This window comes from Penaeus monodon, chromosome 2 (assembly GCF_015228065.2).
Source record: "Penaeus monodon isolate SGIC_2016 chromosome 2, NSTDA_Pmon_1, whole genome shotgun sequence".
Taxonomy (NCBI): domain Eukaryota; kingdom Metazoa; phylum Arthropoda; class Malacostraca; order Decapoda; family Penaeidae; genus Penaeus; species Penaeus monodon.
The window spans coordinates 23,735,181-23,760,180 of record NC_051387.1 but is presented as its reverse complement, the minus strand read 5'-3'; the positions used below and the strand labels follow the sequence as shown (position 1 = coordinate 23,760,180).

The window sequence follows — 25,000 nt, the reverse complement described above, 5'->3', positions numbered from 1 at the left end:
AGAGAGAGAGAGAGAAACAAAGAGAGAGAGAGAGAGACAGGGGAGGTGAGAGGGAGAGAGAGAGAGGGGGGAGAGAAAAGGGAAGAGAGAGAGAGAGAGATGGGGAGAGAGAAGAGAGAGAGAGAGAGAGATGGAGAGAGAGAAGGAGAGAGATGGGGAAGAGAGAGAGAGAGAGATGGGGAGAGAGAAGAGAGAGAGAGAGAGAGGGATGAGAGAAGAGAGAGAGAGAGAGAGGAGAGAGAGAGAGAGAGAGATGGGGAGAGAGAAGAGAGAGATGGGGCGAGAGAAGAGAGAGAGAGATGGGGCGAGAGAAGAGAGAGAGAGATGGGGCGAGAGAAGAGAGAGAGAGATGGGAGAGAGAGAGGGGAAAGAGAGAAGGGAGAGAGAGAAGGGGGAGAGAGAAGGGAGAGAAAGAGAGAGAAGAAAGAGAGAGGGAGGGAGGAGAGAGAGAGAGATGGGGAGGAGGGAGAAGAGAAAGAGAGAGAGAGAGAGAGAGAGAGACAGGGGAGGTGAGAGAGAGAGAGAGAGAGAGAGAGAGAGAGGAATGAACGGAGAGAGAGAGAGAGTAATGAGCGAGCGAGAGATAGAAAGAGAGAGAGAGAGAGAGAGAGAGAGAGAGAGGAGAGAGAGAGAGGAATGAACGAGAGAGAGAGAGAGAGAGGAATGAGCGAGAGAGAGAGAGAGAGAGAGAGAGAGAGAGAGAGGAATGAGCGAGAGAGAGAGAGAGAGGACATGAACGAGAGAGAGAGAGAGAGAGAGAGAGAGAATGAGCTTAGAGAGTGCGCCCCCCCCCCTCCCAGAGGAATGAGCGAGAGGGACGAGAGAGAGAGAGAGAGAGGGAAATGAGCGAGAGAGAGAGAGGACCTGAGCGAGAGAGAGAGAGAGAGAGGAAATGAGCGATGATGAACGAGAGAGAGAGTGAGAGAGGAATGAGCGAGAGAGAGAGAGAGAGAGAGAGAGACGGGGGAGAAGAGACAGACAGACCTAGAGCGATTGTCCTGAAGCCGCCCCGTGACAAGAAGAAAAAAAAATCCCCTTCTTCAGTTTTTAATCATCTTTGAAAATGAGTCGGACGAGCGGCTCCAGCGGAAGAGCTGAAGGCAGGCTCCAGTGCGAGGCCCAGGGCGGAGATCCGATAGATGAATGTACCTATGTTCTTGTGCGGTTTTGCATGCATTTGTCATTAGGCTGTGTCCTTGCGCCCAAACTGGGAGTGTCTGCGCGTGAGTTGGCACGCCTGCTCGGCCTGCGCTGGGCTCGGCGCCTCGCCCGACGCCTGATGGGTGCCAAAAGTGTCGGGCATGGTGGCGCAGGTTAATTGTATTACTGACGATAGGTCACGTAAATGATAAGGCCGAAAGGTCTGCCATGTGCGCCACGGGTATACATGCACGTACGCGCATCTTCTCTCTTTTTGTCTCTCTTTTCTCTTCTCTCTCTCTCTCTCTCTCTCTCCCCTCTCTATCTCTCTCATCTCTCTCTATCCCTCTCTCTTCATCGCCTCTCACTCCATCTCTCCCTATCTCTCTCCCTCTCTTTCTCTCTGTCTCTCTTTCCCTCTCCTCCTCTCCTCTCTCTCTCTCTCTCTCTTGTCTCTCTTTTCTCCCTTTTCTCTTTATCCTTTTCTTCTCTTCTATCTCTCTCTCTCTCTCTCTCTCTCTCCTCTCTCTCTCTCTCTCTCTCTCTCTCCTTCTCTCTCTCTCTCTCCTCCTCTCCTCTCCTCTCTCTCTCTCTCTCTCTCTCTCTCTCTCCCTTCTCTCTCTACGCTCTCTCTCTTCTCCTCTCTTCTCTCTCTCCTCTCTTCTCTCTCCTCTCTCTTTCTTTTTTCTGTCTCTCTCTCTCTCTCTCTTTATCTCACTTTCTTTTATTTATCTCTCACTTTCTCTTCTCTCATTTACTCTTCTCTGACTCTCTCTCTTCTCGCTCTCTCTCTCTCTCTCTCTATCCACCCCTCCGCTCACTCTCTCTCTCTCTCTCTCTCTCTCTCTCTCTCTCTCCCGCGCCCCCCTCCCCTCCTCCCTCCCTCCCTCCCCCCTCCCTCCCTCCTCCTTCCTTTCCTCTCTTTCTACACCGAGGATAATATATAGAATGTATATATATATAACCTATATATATATATATATAATATATATATTATATAATATATACATATATTATACACACACAACACAATACATACATAAATACATTACATACATTTTTACAAATTCACAAACAATCATGGCACACACAAGCACGCACAACACACACACACACACACACACACCACACACACACACACACACACACACACACACACACCACACAACCACACACACACACAAAACACACACACACACACCACACACACACACACACACACACACAACACACACACACACACACACACACGCACACGCACGCACGCACGCACGTACACACACGCACACACACACTCTACACACACACGCAACACACACACCCCCCCCCCCCCCCCCACACCACACACACACACACACACACACACACACACACACACACACAACACAAACACACCACACACACACACAACACACAACACACACACACAACACACACCACACAACACACTACATACACATAACCACACACACACACACATATATATATATATATATATATATATTATATCTATTAATATATATATAATATATATATAATATATAGATATACTATATTATAATATATCTATCTATATATATAATATATATATACATATATAATGTATGTATATGTATATGTGTATGTGTATGTGTATGTGTATGCGTATGTGTATGTATGTACATAAATATATAAAATATATGTACAATACGGAAACCTCTTGCAAAGTGATTCATGTAAGTGGCTGTAACGAAGGTCGTCCTCCCCGCGGCAGGAGCAGCGAGACGCGGCCGAAGAGCCGAGACCACAGGTTGCTCCTTGAATCCGTCTCTCGAGACAGAAGTCCCGTCTCGAGAATTCCGCGGAGGAGTTCGGCGCAAATTAGCGTAGCTCCTTTGGCAACAAGGCCGTGACGTTTGACCTCGTTCAGTCAGTCGCTCCCCCGCCTTCCCCGTCATAAGCCAAGACCTCCAGGGTCATAGGAGATAGAGAGGGGGAGGGATGGGGAGGCGGAGATAAGTTACCATGCTTCACATATCTACCCCCTTTTACTCTTGCCATTCCCATTTGTCCCCTTATCCTCGCCCCCCCCTCCCCCTCTCCCATTCCTCCTCCGCCTCCCTTACTTCTCCTCCCCCTCCCCCACTTCTCCTCCTCCCTCTCCCCCACTTCTCCTCCTCCCTCTCCCCCACTTCTCCTCCCCCACCCTCCACATCCCCCTCCCCGTCCCCAACTCTCCTCCTGCTCTTCATCCCACCCCCCCTCCTCCTCACTCCCCTTCCTTCACCTCACTCTCCCTTTTCCCCCACACGGCCTGTGGATATAGCCTTATGCCCCTCTGTTGTTTCCTGTCCTTTTCTCCACCCTTTTCCCCTCAGAGAGCGCAGGGTGAAGGGCGCGGGGGAGGGGGTGACGATGGTGTCTTCTTCTCCCCTCTCCTCCATGGGGGGTAGGGGGGCGTAGGACAATGGAGGGAAGATTTTAAAGGAGAAACGCAAACGGTCTCTTTATCTAGAAAGGTTCCTCCATTTGTGTCCGAACGGGTGTCGGGGAGGCGCGCGTCCGAGACGGGAGAGAGTCGCCAGATCTACATACGTGGCTCTTGACAGGCTTCAGACGAGGGACATGCCAGCGGCACTCTAACGACTTAACCATAACTCCCCTCCCGCCCTCGCGCCCGGCTCCTCCTGCTGCTCCTGCTGCTGACGTTGCTGCTGCTGCTGCAGGCGTCCGGGAGGCTCGCATGAGAATCTCGGAATTATTATGCGTTGTTCGGTTCCTACGGCTTGCCATCTTATCAAATTTGGAGGCTGAGGTGGCATACGCGGCCACCATAACGGCCGCCCATCTGACACTGCTGATGGAGGTGCGTCCTGCAGAAGTCATTGTCTCGGGCCACGGCACTAGCCCGGATGTGGCGCTAATGCCCGCTTGCGCGTCTCGGCTTTCGGGGGAAACGTGGAAATGTCTCTGCACTGGGAGGGAGGTACGGCTGGCAGAGGCAGAGGTCACAGAGGGGCTTATATATATATATATATATATATATATATAAATAATATATATATATATAGATATAGATATAGATATAGATATAGATATAGATAGATATAGATAGATATATATTGATATATATATATACACATTACAATCATATATTTACATAATATAATACATTATAATAGAGATATATATATACCATATATATATATATATATATATAATTATATAGTACTATATATCGTTATAATATATATATATGTATATAGATATATATATGTTATATACATGTATATATATATGTGTAGTATATATATGTGTATATATATATATAAATATATATATATATATATAATATATATATATAACATATATATATATATATATATATAATATAATACATATATACATACATAACATATATATATATAACATATATATACATATATATAACATATTATATACATATCTATATGCATATATATAATATACTATATATATCTTTTTTTTTTTTGGGGGGGCCAAATATAATATATGCATATAATATATACTATACATATATATATACATATATATATACATATGTAGATACATAATACATATATATATAATATATATATACAATGTAACTACATATAACATAATATATATACATATGTATATAACATATACCTATCATATGGTATAATACCATATGTATATATATATATGTATATATATACATATAATATGTAATATATACATATATATATATGTAATTATATAATATATATATATGTGATATATATTACATATATATATTACAATTATACAATATATACATACATATACATATATTATGTACTATATACAATGATACATATATGCTACATATATATGTATAAATATGGATATATTGTATATATATTGTATCTATATACATACTATACATATATATATGTATAATATGTTTATATATAATATGTATATGTATAATATATATACCTATATGTATGTTTTTTTAAATATATATACTATATAGATATGTATCTATATACATATATATATACCCAAATAAATATATATGGTATTATATATATACATATATATACATATATGTATAGTGTATATATAATATGTATATATAGACACGCCAACCATTGTACATATATAAGTATCATGTATATATATACATATATATATATACATATATATATATATGTATATATATGTATGTCTATATATACACAAATAACATGTATATTTGTATATCTATGTATATGTATATCTACACACAAAAATATACATTGAACATATATACCTATATAATATGTATATATGGTATACATATAATATGTGTATTAGTACATATATATGTATATATATACAATAATATGTAAATATATACATATATATTACATATATGTATATAACATTATATACATGTATATATATACTATATATATGTATATAGATACATATATGTACATATAAGACATATCTATGCTAGATATCCATGATGATATGTATATATATATATATATCTATATATATAATATTAATATATATATAATATATATTATATATCCTCTTTTAAAGTGTCGGTTCATGTCTGAGCCGCCGTGGTCACAGCCATGATTACTGAATTGGTAGGTTTTCATGTTGTGATGCTCTGGACGTGAGTACGTGGTAGGGTCCCCAGTTCCCTTTCCACGGAGAGTGCCAGGGTGGTTACCTTTAGGTAATCATTCTCCTATTTATCCAGGGCTTGGGACCAGCACTGGACTTGGGTGGCTTGGCCACCAGCGGCTAGGCAGGGCAAGCGAGGTTTGAAGTCCCTGCCAAGGGAACAACGCGCGGCCCGGAACTCGAACCCTAGAACCTCAGATTGCCGTCGGCCAAGTCTTTGAGGGACCGAATCGCTCTAACCATTCGGCCACCGCGGCCCCACAATATATATATATAATATATATATAATCTAGATATATTTATATATAATGTATATATATTTACATTATATACATATATATATGTATATATATACAAATATACATACCATATTACATTATTACACATCTATACATACATACATATATAACATATATATATATTTTTTATATTATAGTATACATGTGGTAATGAAATGTATATATTGTATATGTATATATATGTAATATATTTATATGTATATGTGATATATATATGTATATATATGTATATGTATATTATATGATATATAGTAAGGTATATATATGTATATGTATATATATATGTATATGATTATATTATTGTACATAGTATGTGTGTATGATATATATATTATGTATAATATATTATATATATAATGTATATGTATTATACTAGATATATGTAATTATATTATATATATATCCTCTATGTATATATATATTATATATATATGTATGATATATATTATGTATTATCTATATTATTATAATAATATATTATATATATATGTATATGTATTTATATATATATAATGTAAATACATAAATATATATATACATAATATATATAAAAATATGTATACACATATACATGTGTGTGTGTGTGTGTGTGTGTGTGTCGTGTGTAATGTGTTGTGTATGTGTATGTTTATGTGTGCGGCCACACATACACCACACACACACACACACACACACACACACACACACACACACACACACACACACACACACACATACATACACATATATATATACATGCAGGTACGTGTAGATATGTATGTATGTCGGTGTAAACATGCTGTTGCACCGACATATGCACATAAACAAATTTGTGTCTGTGTGCACATGTATGGTTGAGAAAAAAGAAAGGCATAAAGAAGAGAGTGCCAGACTGAAACAGGCAAGCAAGCAAACAGACAGGCAGGCAAGCAGGTAGAGAGACAGGCAGGCAGGCAGACAGGCAAGCAGGTAGAGAGAGGAGACAAGCAGGACAGAACAAGGTAAGCAGGTAGAGAGAGGTAGATAAGCGGGCAGACAGACAGGCAAGCAGGTAGAGAGACAGGCAGGCAGGCAGACAGGCAAGCAAGTAGAGAGAGGTAGACAAGTAGGCAGACAGACAGGCAAGCAGGCAGACAGGCTAGCAGGCAGACAGACAGGCAAGCAGGCAGACAGGCCGAAGGGCGAAGGTGCGAGCGGCGGCAGCGTCCCAAAAGCTGTGTCCTTTACGCGCCCCCAAGAGCTGTCAAAGGCGTGGCCGCCGAAGACAAGAATTCCTTGTCCAAATGGAAGCATTGGTGATCATCTCGCGGCCTCGTCCGTGACTCACGCTGTCTGTTGTCGTCATTGTGAGTCGTGACCTTGAGCTGCGCCACGCCACACTGCACAGCCCCCACGTCAAGGCACACTGCACAACTAACACCGATGCCACGCCACACTAGTGCTCACTAGCAGCCGAATTCTCATGACACACCTTTAGAAGTCTTTGCACGCCACAGCCACGCCACCCCGCAGCCACGCACCAGAGAGAAACTGCGTGAGTGGCCCTCTTTTCGAGCTCGGGTGATCACGACCGTTTTGGGGTATTTATGATAATATGATGTAAACAGTCATAGTTAATTGCAATTGTGGATCCTTGTGTTATGTGGATGATTTCGTAGTAAATGAGCCTTTACGTTAATGATTTTCACCACGTTAAGTGGTTTCATCACTATTTGTTAAATAAAACTTATGAAGAAAAATAAATAGATAAGTGGATGAGTTACACACGCAATTACACTCCTCCTCCCTCACGCCCCAGGAGACGTGGTAGCACGCTGAAGGCGGCAGGGCCTCCCGAGGGCCTTTCATTCCTTTGGGCGATTGCTGGATCTTTTTTGGGAAATAGTCCCGGGGGCGTCGTAGAAAGGGCGAGGGAGGGAAGAAGAGAGAAACGGGAGACTGAGAGACGTGCACAGAGTGACAGGAACAGAAATAGCTAAAGGGAGAGGCGCAGAATGAGAATGGAAGCAGAGTATAACATTAACACATACTCATTCACACACACACACACACACAGATTATAGATTATATTATAATATCTATATCTATATATATATATATATTATATTATACATATATATATATATATATATATAATATATATACATACTATTATATATATATATATATATATTATACCATATATATATTTTAATATATAAATATATATATATATATATATATATATATATATATATAATAATATGATATATAAAATTAAAATATATATATTTTATATATATATATATATTTTATATATATATATATATAATATATATATATATATTTTATATACCTAATAATATATAGATATAATATATATATTATATACCTATATATATATATATTAATAAAACCTATATATATATACTATATATATATATATATACCTATATATATATATATTATAATATATATTATATTACCTATATATATATACTTACATATACACACACACACACCGCAACACACACACACACACACACACACACACAACACACACACACACACACACACACACACACACACACACACACACCACACACACCCCACACACACCGTGCTTACATATATTTATATACATACATATATATATATATATATATATATAATATATATATATTATATATATATATATATAATATATATATATATATACATACATACATACATACATACATACATATGAATATGTATGTATATTATATACATAATATAGAGATATAGAGATGTAGTTTTTACACACATATATACATAAAAAGTAATTATAATATAGTGTGTGTGTGTGTGTGTGTGTGTGTTTGTGCGCGCGCGTGTGTGTGTATGTGCGTGCGTGTGAAGGGAGAAGTAAGTAGAGATGAGAAAATGAGGAAGTGGAGAGAATAAAGACAGACAAAAAAGGATTTTCTTACGACAGAGAGAAAGCTGGAGGTAGAAAGCGCAGGGAAAGAACGAGCGTGAGCCGGAGTAAGGAAGAAGACTAAAGAGAGAAAGAGAGAGAGAGAGACAGCATATGCAGACAAGTGTATAAGCAAATGCATTTACGTTCTCGTATTTCAAGAGCGGCCGGTCCAGATCACTGGCGCTTGAGGGAATTTGTCCTGAATATTGATAACGCTGCTCATGGCGGTGACGTTGCGCGCGAGCGAGCGAAGGAATCGGGAGGAGTCTCTCGATTCCCGTGCTTTTGTTTGTTGCTTTTTGGTTGTATTTCCGTGTTATTATTGTCGTTCTTTCCTAGTCTGTAATGTCACCAGCATCGTTCTATTGCCGTGTTTTATATTTTTATAATATTTCCATGTTCCTTGTTAAGGAGGCTTGGTTTTCCTCTTAGTGTTTTTATTGGGACTTCTTGTGTAAAATTCATGCAACATGAATGGTTATGATGTTGATAGGAGTAAGGATAAGAATAAGAATAAGATTGGGTGATAGAAGGCGCGACGCTTTGAGCGCCCATCTCGTCGGCGAGGGGGAAGGACTCCCCCCTGCACCCCCGTAACCCCGCCCCCACCCTAAGGCCCACGTGCGGTTTAAAAATTTAGGTGGAAGGCGTGTCCGTTATTGGACTCGGAATCGCCTGTGGAAGATGGAAAGGTTGGGACGATAAAGGGGGGAGGGGAGGCAGGGGCCGGGAGGAAAAAGACCTCCTGCAAACGATAACGCCGGCACTTCCCAGCGCCGATTGCGCTATTAAGGAGCATTGGGGAGGTGGAATTGCCTGTAATTATTGGTTCGGAATTTAAATAATAAATAAATAAATAAAAATTTAAAAATATTTATAAATCATAAGAGTGGTTGTCGAGGAACGATTTGATTATTATAGAGTTGGTGTAATTCAATTTAATTAAATAATTTTATAATTATATATATATATATTTATTCATATAATTATTTTATATATTTTATTACATTTTTAATATATTCACATGTTTCTATTTAAAATTTATTATATATATATATTTAAAATATATACAAATTTTAAATATATAATATTAATACATATATATATCATATAATACATAATATATTATATCATATATTACAATATATACATAAAATAATATAAATAATATATAACTAATAATAACATTACAATAATTATAAACTATTATATTAAAACATAAAAAACATAATAATATAAACAATATTGATTAATAATATAATTTATATTATATATATATATATTATATGTATTATATATATATTTATATATATGTATATGTATATATTATATTGTATATATATATATGTATATATATATGTATATATATATATATATTATATATATGTATATATAATTGTAAAATTTTTATATATGTATATAAAATAATATATGTAATATATTGTATAATATATGTATATATTATATGTATTTTTATATATTTATATGTATATATATAGTTTTATGTATTTTATATATTATAATGTATAATATATGTATTATTTTATTTTACATATATATATACATATATATTATACACCCTATTATATATCATTATATAATATAATATAAAATATATATATAAACATATATATATATATATATAATATATAATATATAAAATATTTTAATATATGTATATGTATATGTGTATATATAATATATTATATTATATTTATATCACACATAAAAGAATATATAATATATAAAATATAATATAATTTATAATAAAAAAATAAATATAATATAATATATATATATTAATCTATATGTGTTTGTGTTATATATTATTATAAAATATATATAATATATAATAAAATTATAGAAACCATACACATATACATATATATTATATATATATTACATATATTATTATATTATTTTTACATATCATATAAAATATACTCTACATATAATTATTATATTATATATATATATATATATATATTATATATATATAATTATATGTATATATATTCATATATATTATATATATATTCCATTATATATTAAAATATATATATATATATTAAAATATTCTATATATATATATAAATATATATAAAAATATTTTAATAAAATTATATTTATATACACAATATATATTTCATATAATATATGGGGGGTGTGTGTGTCAGAGAGGGAGAGAGAGAGAGAGAAGAGAGAGAGACGAGGGGAGAGAAGGGAGGGAGAGAGAAGAGGGAGAGAGGGGAGGAGAGCCGTGCTTGACACATCCTAGTGGTCTCCTGAAGGAGACGCCGCTCGAGGGCGGCGCAGCTGCCGTCCACTTAAAAGGTGTTCGCGGCCGCTTGAGCCAACGTCCATGGATTTAATCAGACCCCGTCGTGTGAGCCTGGCTTTGTCTCCGCCAATTTCCCTCAACGAGACGAGCAGTTGGGACAAGTGCGGCTTAAGTGCGCGCGATTACTACCGCGGGCGGGCTTCGTGCGTGCGAATTACGAGGGCCGCGTTGGAACGCACTCCTATGCGGGACTGCGGCGGCGTGTGCGTGCGAGTGTGGCAGGCGCCGTGTGTACGTGGCGGGGGGCGGGGGGAGGGGGGAGGCGGGACTCAGTGCGAGGGACTGGCTCTTTTAAATGGTGTCTGCGACTGTGCTTGCAACAGAGTGTAATGCAGGACCTCTTGCGTTTGCTGTGTGCGTGGTTGAGGTTTTGTTTGCGTGTGAGAGGATGTGCTACCGTTTTGTGTTTTGTGTGTGGGTGAATAGTTGACCCGGTTGTGTGTGTGGTGTGTGTGTGTGTGTGTGTGGTGTGTGGGTGTGATGTGTGTTATATTAGTTATATATATATATATATATATATATATATATATATATATATACATATATATATATATAGTATATATATATATATATATATATATAATATTAGTATATATATTATAAGATATATATTTATATATAGTATATATATATATATATATTATATATATATATATATATATACTATATGTTCACATACATATACATATGTATATACATACAATATATATACGTATATACAACCCGCACTACCACACACACACACACACACACACACACACACACACACACACACACACACACACACACACAACACATATATATATATATATATATATATATATATATACATATATATACATATATATACATATATATATATATACATATATATATATATATATATATATATATATATATATACATGTATATATAAGCTATATATGTCTATATAAGCATATGCTTATTTTTACAAAGCTCAGATGTAACGGCATGCGAGATGAGCATCAGCAAGCGCACGGCGTGCTTGTGGCATTTTGTAAAGTGGGAGGCAAGAACAGCCCTGTGACCTCGGACTCGTAGGTCACACTTCAGGGGGAGGCACGGGGGGAGGGGGGGTCGCAGTCCTGGTGACGTCATCTAAAAAATGCTTTTATCTGTTTAGTTCAAGACGAAACTTTTATGATCTATGAAGAAGGAATTCAGTGCTTTTATGTATTGTTAGAAGAGACCAGCCCTGGACAGCCAAGGCGAGCAATGAAGTCTCGCATTCTTGGATTTCAGGACAATAGTTTTATTTCGTATATTATTTTTTTTTGTTTCGACTCCTGGCTGCCGTTACTCATACAATTTCTAGGAAACCACTTTTGTTTCTCAGTAGCCGCCCAAAAAAGTGTCGACAAATTTCTGTTTCTTGGGCTCTAGAGGGTCGGTGCCACAGTGCCAAAGGTCTCCACGGCCCCGCCTTCCCACCTCCGTGTGGAGGCGATAAGGACCAGAAAATGCAAGCGATAAGGGCTAGATAGGGATGTTTAGTGGTGGGTGACCTTGACGGAGCAGGCGTGACCTCCTTATGACAGACCTCTGGGCTCTGTCCCTGGTGCACCCCCCCCCCCACATCCTTTCCTTCTCCCCCCCCTCCCCCCGTGTGTATGGCTCTTGTTCCCGGCTGACGAAGGCCAGGGAGCGAGGGGTACGAGTGCTTGTTGTGGAGGCTGGGTGGGGGTGGGGGGGCAGAGACAAACTAACAAACAAGCAGAGATAGAAAAGGGGAAGATGAGCGGGAGGCTGTAAACACTTGATCATCATGTGTGCATTTTTTTAGACGATATTAAGTGACGCTTTATTTGTAACGGACATTTGTCCTTCGAATAGACATTCGGCTTCGTATTACTGCCTGTGTCATTACGGTCGTTGTTTCCATAATAACAGTTATGTCGTCTTTTCTCCCTTTAACAGGAAGAACGCTATACTTGCCATTAAAACAAGAGGGGTTTTCGATATCTTCGAAACTCGGACAGATATTTCTGAGCAAAATATGAAATGTTTTTTTTCTCGATGCAGTCATTCATAACACTGTTTTAGTTATTCGCCTGTTCACTTCTTGATTCTGGGTCGGTTCCTGACCGCTATGCGAGACGAGCTCCACTGGGCTCTATCCTTTCCACGGCGTTCGTGGATTCACATTTCGTGCATTCGTTCATCACGCCGCTTCGTTCATTTAAGCTGTCCCTTTCCACGAACGCTTCCTCTCGCCTCGGAGGCTCTTACCTTCCTCGGCCGACCCCTCATCCTCCCCCTTTCGCTGCCTCCTTCCCCTCCTCCTCTCCCCTCGCTTTGCGTCCTCTTCCTTCATCACTCTTCCCTTCGTTCCGTTCACTTCTTAGGTTTTCATCGGCTGTTTTCCATTGTATTATCATCATTGCTACTACTGCTGCTGCTGCTATTGTTGCTATTATTATTATTATCATTATCACTGAACTACAGTTATTATTATTGTTTTAACTATTATTGTTATCATCATTACTAGTAGTATTACTGTTGTTATTATCATTATTATTGTTTTATTTTATTATTACCCTTGTTATTATAATTATCATCTTCGTCATTACTATTCCCGACCATTCATTTGTGTTAATGGACCGCTGCGCCCTTTCCCTTGCAGGCTACGGCTCGGGCCTGGTGACCACCTTCATCGCCCTGTGGCTCATGAGCTTCGCCCAGCCCGCCCTGCTCTACCTCGTGCCCTTCACTCTCATCCCCACCTTCATCACCGCCGCCGCCAGAGGGGAGTTCATGGCCATGTGGCGCGGCGACTCCGACAAGGTGTGTGGCGCCGCCGAGGGAGGCAGGTCCCGAATTGGAGGGAAGGGAAAACGAGGGGACAGGCTTCCTTTGTAGGTGTGCTTGTGTGAGGGAGGGGGGTCATTGGGGAAGAAGTACGTCTGTACGTGTGCGTGCGTGTGTGTGTGTGTGTGTGTGTGTGTGTGTGTGTGTGTGTGTGTGTGTGTGTGTGTGTGTGTGTGTGTGTGTGTGTGTGTGTTCGTACGTGCTTGCGTGAGTGAGTGCGGGCGCACAGCAGTGTTTGTGCGAGCCAGATAGGGGAAGGGGAGAAAGCGAGGAGTCGACAGGGGCTGTCAAATGTCAGTTCGTAGTTTCCCCGCCTACTCTCCCTTCCAATGTTATGTCTGAGGCTGTGTAAGTGATCTTGAGGAGATTAGAATTTTTAAGGAGGTTTTCTCATTTTCGAATCTCCCATTTCTCGTGTGTGTGTGTATACTGTGTATTTGTTTGCTTTCTGTAGTGTGTGCTCGTGTTTACGTTTTTCGTAGATGATAGGATGTTGGTTTCGAGCTCTTGCTTTTCAGGTTTTGATTTTGTTCAATCTTCAGAGACAATTCAAAGAGGAAATTCCACGGTACGCATGTAGCAAGCATAGTCCCTTATAGAATCACGCCAAGACAGACGGCAAGCAAAGGCTGTAGCTGTAGCTTTCCCTCCTTCGCTTCCTGTAGCTCCCGCCGGGCAGGGAGGCCTAGGACCGCTAGCCTTGCCCCTCCTTGGGGGGATGGGCTGTAGGCAGTCTACCTTTGGCAGGAGTTTAATGTTTTGTACAGCAATTTTTCCGAACACACGGTAGCCTAGGCTCATGCATGTTCACGGAGGCACTTTCTGAGGCACTGCATTTGCCTTTGCCATTCTCGCTGAAGTACATTTCGATGACGGTCCATGGTGTTTCAGCCCCTCCGTTCGCCCTTTGTAAGAGTCCCGATTCGACAGGAGGTTAGAAAGAGGCATCGGGGTCCTTCGCCAAGACGCCCTCCGTCGCGAGGTGCTCTGTGGAGACGCAAATAGCTCGTCCGAAGGAGGCCGCCGGCGTTGTAGCTCCTCCATGGGCTTCGTGGCTTTGATCACCTTTCTCTGGCGTGATTTCTCTCTCTTGAGGCAGAGGCCTTCGCTCGAATGCCCCCTCGAGGGTGTGCGACCTCCTTGCAGCACTCTCGGTCCTCAGTCGAGCGCTTGTTCCCGGCAGGCAAAAATGGCCCTGGTGTCGTATTGTCTGTTTGTTGATTTTACCGCTTTGCCTTCGTGGCATTTTCATGCGGACCGCTGCGCTGATTATAAACACACGCATGCTTACATTTATATGTAGGATTATATGTGTGTGTGTGTGTGTGTAACACACACCCACATACATACATACACACACACATAATATGATATATAAAGATATATAAGTATAATTATATATAATATAATATTATATATATATATATATATATATATATATATATATATATATTTATATATATACATATATATATATATATGTATGTATATGTATGTATATGTATATATAATATATTATATATATATATATTATATATATATATTTATATATTTATATATATATATATTATATATATTATATATATATATATATATATATATATATATATTAATATATATATATATATATATATATATATATATATATATATATGACTGCCGCGATAGTCCATTTGGGTTTAAAACCTGGACCAAATTCCCCGGGCGTAAAATCCCCGGCTCTGACTGCGGCCCCCAAACCCCACGGCGAGAAAACGACATATCGCCCTTTAGAAGTCAGAGCAGGTGCGTAGGGGAAATCCCGTGGCCGGTTAGGGGCCGAACCGCGGTTGACTAGGGAAAAGGGATCCAATCAAACAAGGGGGGACTGCTATATAAAACCCCTCAAAAGAAAGAAAAAAAAAAAAGTCTATATCCTGCAGTGAATGAAAGGTGCTTAAAAAAAAATACAACACACACACACACCACACACACCACCACCACACCACCACACACACACAGCCACACACACCACACACACACTCCCATCACCATGTGTGTGGGGGAAAATATATATAATATAATATATATATATATAATTAAATAAGTTTTTATATAATATAAATATATTATAAATAAAATAAAGTAATATATAAATAATAATAAATTTTATATAATATAATAAATATAATAAATATATATAATAATAAATAATTAAAATATTAATATAAATAAATTATATATATATAAAATTATATATAATATATATTTTATAAAATAAATATTATATATTAAAAATTTTTATATTATATATATAATATAGTATGTGTGTGTGTGGAATCCTTCCTTTCTCTCTCTCTCTCTCTCTCTCTTCTCTCTCTCTCTCTCTCTCCTCTCTCTCTCTCTCCCCTCTCCTCTCTTCTCCTCCCTCTCTTCCCCTCTACATACTATATAATATATAATATATATATATATATTATAATATATATAATTTAAATTTTATAAACATATAATATATTATATATATATTTCAAATATATAAATATATAAAACATTAAACATAAATAACATTAATATACATATATATAATATATATAATAATATATTAATAATAATATTCTACATACATACAATACATAATTTTACATATTATACATATATATGCATATATATATAGCATATATATAGGGATATATATAAATATATATATTATATATATATATTAAATTATATATATTATATATAGGTAATTTATATGTTTATATATTATATATATATATAATATATATATATATTATATATATAGATAAATATAATTTTTTTTATATAATATTATATATCGATTAATATGCAAAATATATATATATATATTAAAATATAATATATATAATATATAAATATATATTTTAAAGCATATATATAATCTATACCAAATAATATATATATTATATTAATAATATATATCTAAAAATGAATTATAAATATATATATAAATATATAAATATATATAATAATATAAAGGGCCAAAAAAAGAAAAGAAAATTTTTAATAATATATTTAAAAAAAATTTTAAAAGGGGGGAGGAGAGAGAGAGGAGAGAGAGAGAAGGGAAGAAAAGATAGGGGTAATAAATATATAAATATATATATTTATTATATTTATATAATTAGCATTATATATTATTTATATATATATAATATTATTTTATGCCTATATATATATTATATTAACTATATATTATATATTATATATAATTTTTTATTTATGCTATATATATAGAAGATAGATAATAGATTAATATGTTAGATATAACATTATAATAGATAAGATATATACATTAAAATAATAGATATAGAATTAATATATATAGATTAGATATAGATATATACATATATATTAGATATGATATACTTATATTATAAGAATAGATAACATATATATATATACAATATAAACATATATAACATATTTAATATAAATTTATTATAAAATAAAAATATATAATTATATTTTATGCTATATTATATGAATAAATAAATATATATATGCATATAAAATCTAAATAATATTTTAATTATAATAATATAAATTTTATTTAAACTATATTAAACTTTTTTTTTAAAAAAAATATATATATATATATTTTATAAATTTATATTATATTATGCATTATATATATAATAAATATAATTTTATATTATATATATGCATATAATATATATATTATATATAAAAAAAAATATATATATTATTTTTATATAATATATATATATATATTTTATGCATATATAAAATTTTTATCATTATATATATACTATAGATAAAATATATATTATTAAATATTATATATATATATATATATAATATATATATATATTTAAATAAAAATATATAATAATATATATAAAATATATTATATAATATATATAATATATATTTATATTAATTAAAAATATAATTGATTAAATATGCATATATATAAAAATATATATAAATTTTTTAAAATTTGATATATATTTTAATATATATTTAAAATTAGAAATATTAAAAATCTTATTATAATATAATATTATATATTAATATATATAATATAAAATTTTTCAATATATATATATTAAAATTAAATATGTTTTATATATTATATTATATATATTTTAAAATTTTTTATTTTATATATATAATATATTATATTAAAAAAAAAATTATAATTTATATTATATTATATATAATATATTCTATATTATAAAAATTTTAATATATATATATTTGGATATAATATTTTAAGAAAATTTTAAAAAAATATATATAATAATATATTTTAATGTATATATATTAAAAATATATTATATTCTATTTTAAAATTATTATATTTTATTTTAAAATATATAATATATAAAATTTTAAAATTATATATATTTGTATATATGTATAAAAATATTTTTATATAAATATAATATTATTATTTATATATATATTATATATATAATTTTTAAAATTATATTTAAAATAATATTTTTTATAAAATATAAAATATATTAGTAAAATTATAATTTATATATATATATATATATATATATTAAATTTTAATTATAATAAATATTAATGTAATTTTGCATATTTTTTAAAATTTGGAATAATATTATTTTATAATAATATATATATATATATATATATATATATATATATAAAACATATATTAACAAATATATAAAAATAAAAATATTATACTTTATATTATATATTATATATATATTTATATAATTTAATTTTTATATCAATTATTAAATATTATATAAATATAATTATACTATCATTATTAATTTCTATAATATATATATATATTAAAAAAATATATAAAAATAAAAAAATATAAAAATATAAATAAAATAATATATATATATATTATAAAATAATATAAAATATATATATAATATATAGTATATTTTATATAAATATATGCATAGTTTATATTATTATTTTAATATAATATACTAAATAATAATATATATAAAATATGATAATATAAAATAATATTTTATATATATAAATATATATATATATATATATATATATATAATATTAAAATAAAAACAATTTTTGATTATTATAATATATATATAAAAATATATATAAAATTATAAACTATATATATATATATTATAAATATATATATTAATAGAAAAAGAATTAATATATAATTTTAAAATAATATAGATTAAATATTTTAAATATAATTTTTTTTTATATATAGATAATATATAATTTTATATATTTTTATATAATATAATATATATTATATTATTTTTAAAATTAAAAATATTATTTATATATAATTAAATTTTAGAATATAATTAAATATAATAATATATATAATAAATTTATATATATATGAAAAATATATTAATTTTTTTATATTATATATATTATATATTATATATATTTATATATAAAATAAATTTTTATATTTATTTATCATATATATATATAATTTTAAAAATATAAATTTAATAAAAAATATTATAATATAAAATATTTATATAATTGTATTTTATATTATATTATATTAATATATATAAAATTTTAAAATTTATAAATATAAAATATATAAAATTTATAAATAATATTATTAATATTATATAAAATTTTGGATATATTATATAAAATATATATATAATATATAATATAAAATATATATAGATATAAAGAAATTTTTAAAATATAATTTTTAAAAATAATTATATTATATATATATAAAAATATATTAATTATATATTAATATATAATATTATATATCAAAAAAAAAAAAAAAAAAAAATAAAAAAAAAAATAAAAAAAAAGGATAAATAATTTAATAAAAGATATATTTAATTATATATTAATTTAAAAATTATTATATAATTTTTATATTTAAATATAATAATTATTTTAATGATATAAATTATAACCTAAAAAACATAAAAATTTTTGGATTTATATTTAAAAATATATATATAATAAATATAAATATATATAAAATGTATTTAATTTAAAAAAATTTTAAATTTTTTTTTATTTATTTAAATTATTGTTGGGTTTGGGTTTTTGATTTTTTTAAAATTATTGTAAAAATAAAAAAAATAAAAAATTTTTTTTTTGGGGCCAAAGACCAAAATTTTGGGTTTTTTATCATTTTTATGTTTTTTTTTTTAAAAAATTTATTTACCTTTTTATTTTTTGTAAAGGTTTTGTTTTAGAGAAAGAAGAAAGAAAACGAAAAGGAAAAAATTTTTAAAAAAAAAAAAAAAAGAAAAAAAAAAGGGGAAAAAAAAAAAAAAAAAGGAAAAAAAAAGGAAAAAAGGCAACCAAACAAAACAAACACAAACAAAAAACAAAAAAAAAAAACAACAAAAAAAAAAACCAACAAAAAAAAAAAAAAACACCCTAAATTTGGGAAACAAAAACAAAAGGGGGAAAAAAAAGGGGGAGGGGGAAAAAAAAAAACATTTTTTATTTAGTTTAAAATTATAAAATCATTAGGGGGGGGGCTTTTCCCTTTTTATTTTTTTTTTTTATTTAAAAATGGGGGGTTACCAGGATTTAATTTTTTTTTTTAGGGCCCTTGGTTAGGGGAAAAAAAATTTTTTGGAATTTAATTTTTTGGGGGGGGTTTGGGTTATGTTGAAAACCCCCCTCCCCCCCCCCCAGACTCCATTGGCCCCCCGGCCCCCCCCTCTCTGCCCCCCTTTGCCCCTTTTTTTTTCCCCCAGCCCACTCCTTTCTCCCCTTTTTCTTTTCCCCCCTTTTTCCCCCCGTTTTTTTTTTTCCCCCTTTTTCTTTTTCCCCCCGCTCCCCCCCGGGGCCCCCTCCTCCCTTTTCCCCCAAATTCCCTTCTTTTCCTTTTCCTGCTTTTTTCTCCCGGCTTGCCCCTTTTCCCCCTTCCTTTCCCCTTTTTCTTCTTCCTTCTCTCTTTCTCCCTCTTTTCCCGCTTCCCCCCCCCCCCCCCAAAAGCCAAACCAAACCGGGGGGGCCCCAAACACCCCAAATCCAAAAAACCCCCCAGCCTTTTCTGGTTTTTAAAATCCCTCTTCCCTTTTCCCCCTTTCCCCCTTTCCCCCCCCCGGGGGTTTTTTTTCCGGGGGCCGGGGTTTTTTTTTTTTTTTTCCCTCTTTTTTTTTTTTTTTTTTTTTTTTTTTTTTTTTTTTTTTTGTTTTTTTTGGGCCCCCCCCCCCCCCCCCCCCCCCCCCCCCCCCCCCCCCCCCCCCCCCCCCCCCCCCCCTTTGCCCCCCCCCCCCCCCCCCCCTTTTTCCTTTTCCCCCCCTTTTCTTTTTTTAAACCCCCCAACCCCCCCCCCCCCCCCCCCCCCCCCCCCCCTCTCGGGAGGACTCGAGGTGTTATCTCGAGCCGTGATTATCTTTTATTTCTTGTACATTGGATTCATTTGGTCGTCTTGGATAATTGATTGAGGTTGTAAAGAGATTGGGGGTAAGGAGGCGGAGGGAGGTGGGAGGGAGTCCGTTAAGGACACTGTTGTGGCACTCTGGCACTGTGGGCTGCGGTGGGTGTGACCTCCCCCGCCCTCGCCACCAACACCCCTCCTCCCCCGCCCAGACTCGACAGCTGTGACACGCTCCCGCGCCCTCCCCATCCCCCCCCTTCGCTGCCTGCCCCATATCTGCCTCTTTCCCTTTCTCGCCACCCGCTCTCTCTCTCCTTCTCTCCCTCTCTCTCCCTTTCTCTTTCTCTCTCTCGCTCTCTTTCTCTCTCTCTCTCGCTCTTTCTCTCTCTCTTTCTCTCTTTCTCATGCTCTCTTTCTCTCTTTTCTCATGCTCTCTCTCTCTCTCACTATCTCTCTCTCTCTCTCTCGCTCTCTCTCTCTCTCTCTCTCTCTCTCTCTCTCTCTCTCTCTCTCTTTCTCTTTCTCAAAGACACACATTAACAAACACATTGGCAATAACATTAACACAAAACACTCCATCTTTCACTCGCTTCTATCTCCTGTTTTCTAAATCTCTTCTCTTCCTTTTCATCTCCTCTGTGTGCGCCGCAGTCAAGCGTGAGCCCGCAGCGGACGCACCGCAGCGCAGCCGCAGAGTTTGCCTAAGCGCAAATGGTCCTAGAGGCCAGCGTTGTAGCGCCGAAGTCGCCTATCTCGGCCCTTTTTCGTCTTTCTTGCTTTCGTGTTTTTTCTTTCTTGGCTTGCTTTGCAATTTCTTCCTTTTTTAGTCGTTTGTTTCTTGTGACCTTTTTTGCCTCCCCATGCATTTTTCCTGCCACAGTTGCGACGGTTTGTTGTTTTTGTTTGTAAAGGGTAAAACATAAAACCCTCTCCTTCTACTCCTCTCTCCTTCCTCCTCCTCTCCTCCTCTCTCTCTCTCTCTCTTCTCTCTCTCTCTCTCTCTCTCTCTCTCTCTCTTCTCTCTCTCTCTCCTCTCTCTCTCTCTCTTCCCTCTCTCTCTCTCTCTCTCTCTCTCTCTCTCTCTCTCTCTCCATCTCTCTCTCTCTTTATCTCTCTCTCTCTCTCTCTCTCCCCCTCCCTCTCTCTATCCCCTACTCCCTCTCTCTCCACTCTCCTTCTCTCTCTCCCCCTCTCCTTCCCTCTCTTTCTCTCCTTTTCTCCCCCCCCCTTCGCCATTAGCCCCCCACTCGGCCCTCCCCTCCCTCCCCTCCCCTCTTTTCCCGACCGTGCTGGGTCCTTCGGGCGCCGCCTCTGAGGTGTCTTTCGGTCACGTTTTCGGGCGAGTGAGGCACTGGGTCAGGTCGCGTGACACGGGGGTAAGAGGGGTTAGTGCCCAGGGTCATGTTGGCGTGAAAAAGGGGGCAGAAGAGGAGGAGAGGCATGAGAAGAAAGATTGGATAAGAATAGGAAGGGGAGAGAATAAGAGGAGGAATCTGAGGCTGAAGTTGGGCTCAGGATGGTGGAGGGGAAGGAAGAAGACTGAGCGATTGAAAGGGAATTTGAAATGGTACGGACGGATCAGTCGCCCCACCCCATTCTTCCCTTCCCCTCCCCTCATATTTCTCCCTTCCCCTCCCCAGCAATTCCTCCCCTCCCCTCCCTTTGCCTGGTATTCCTCCCCTCTCCCCTCCCCTGGTATCCCCCTCCTCCCTCCCAACTCCCTCCCTCGCCTTAAGCTATATACCACGTGCATCTCGGTCGCCGTCGTTAATGCTTATGTGGCAGCCTCACGCGGCGGGGGGTTGGGTGGGCGGGTGGGGGGGGGGGAGAATTAGAAGGAGGAGGAGACGGAGTGAAGGATAAGGAGGAGATGGGAGTGAGAAAGGAAGGAGCGTCGGAGTAAGATGAGTGGGGGGAGGGCGGCCACAGTGAGCGACTGCAGGTAGGCCGATTGGCTGACTGACTGACTGGCTGCAGCAGAATAAAGCTACATTTTCAGGTGCTTTCATTGTCGAAGGTTGCCACTGAATATGTTTCTACAAAGCTGATGGTCATTAATTTCTCCTGACAGTGACTATGATGATTCAAGATAGCGATTGGAATGATGCTGGTAGATCATGAACACGCTGAGAAGAATGGCAGTTTAAATCCTACATGAATTATTAAACGAAATTCGAAGCGAAGGCAATAGAGAAAGTCTGGAGTTTCTTTGCCGATGACAAAAAGTTCAGCATAAAAAGAAAACATTTATATTTAATAGACTATCATATTTTTTGCACACTCGGACGCCTTTGTTTCTTTGTGCTGAATCGATCACTTGTGTATGAGTGTTGTTTCGTCGCGAGGGAAGGCGTTTCATGCGACTCATCCGGCGACCTGACCGGGACTCCCTCAGTCTGCCGAAGGAAGGCGAGTCGGGGCGCCGTTCAGGATGTAGCGACGGAGACCGTGCCCTCTCCTCTCACTTCAGCTCTCTCCCTCCCCTCCCGTCCCCCTCGCCCCTTGCCCTCCTCTCCCCTGCCCCTCCCCTCCTTCCCTTATTAGGTAGATAAGTACACACGTCGCATCCGGCCGTAAAGCGCGCGAGAGGGCCATGGCAGCGCGAAGCAGTAAAGGGCGCGCAGGCAAGTGTCTCGGGAAGGGCAAGTGGCCAGGGGCTGTGCGCAGTGCAGGAGGCACGGCGGCCGCCTCGGGGAGGGGAGGGAGCGGGGTAGGACATATGGCAAGGGAAGGGAGAGAGAGATGCGGGCAATAGATGATGGGTGATTGATAGATGGACTGATAGATCGTTTGTTGATATAAAGTTTTACCAGAAAAGGAGCCGGAAGCATCCTTGCATTGCATGGGAAGAGGAAACTACGAGGAGGGAAGGGCAGAGAGTAGGAGAGGAGGCCGCGACCGTTTCCTCACCGGAGTCTGCCAGATGACGTTTTTATTTATTCTTTCTGCCTCTCTGGGCTATGCAGTCATGAAAACATACGTACATAAAGTGCTCCTACATACCGACATGTACACACACACACACGTGTGTGTGTGTGTGTGTGTGTGTGTGTGTATGTGTATGTGTATGTGTACATGTCGGTATGTACGTGCAGATGGCTATATGTATAGATAATATATATAGTATATATATATATATTATATTATAATAATATAAATAGAATATTATATACTGATATATATATATACAACACACACACACACACACACACACACACACACACCCCACCACATCAAACACAACCATATATATTATATATATAGATATATTAGATATATATAATATATATACTATATATATGGTAGATATATGTAGATATATAGGAATATAATTTGTATATAATGTATTATATATGGATAGGTATGTATCTGGGATATATAATAGAATAAATATATAATATATATATACGAGATAGATATATATATATATCATATATATATACACACACACACACAAAAGATATATATATATA

The 25,000-nt window shown here is 35.3% G+C and overlaps 1 protein-coding gene across 1 annotated transcript in view; it reads left to right on the top strand.

The window, feature by feature from the left end:
* The window catches only part of LOC119581916 (signal peptide peptidase-like 2B), a gene marked incomplete at its 5' end in the record, with an annotated part of 58,284 nt that overhangs the window by 8,622 nt on the left and 24,662 nt on the right, over positions 1 to 25,000 (top strand). Inside the window, 1 exon segment of the mRNA XM_037930083.1 lies at positions 13,989 to 14,149. Within this exon segment, the coding sequence (XP_037786011.1) occupies positions 13,989 to 14,149 (161 nt within the window).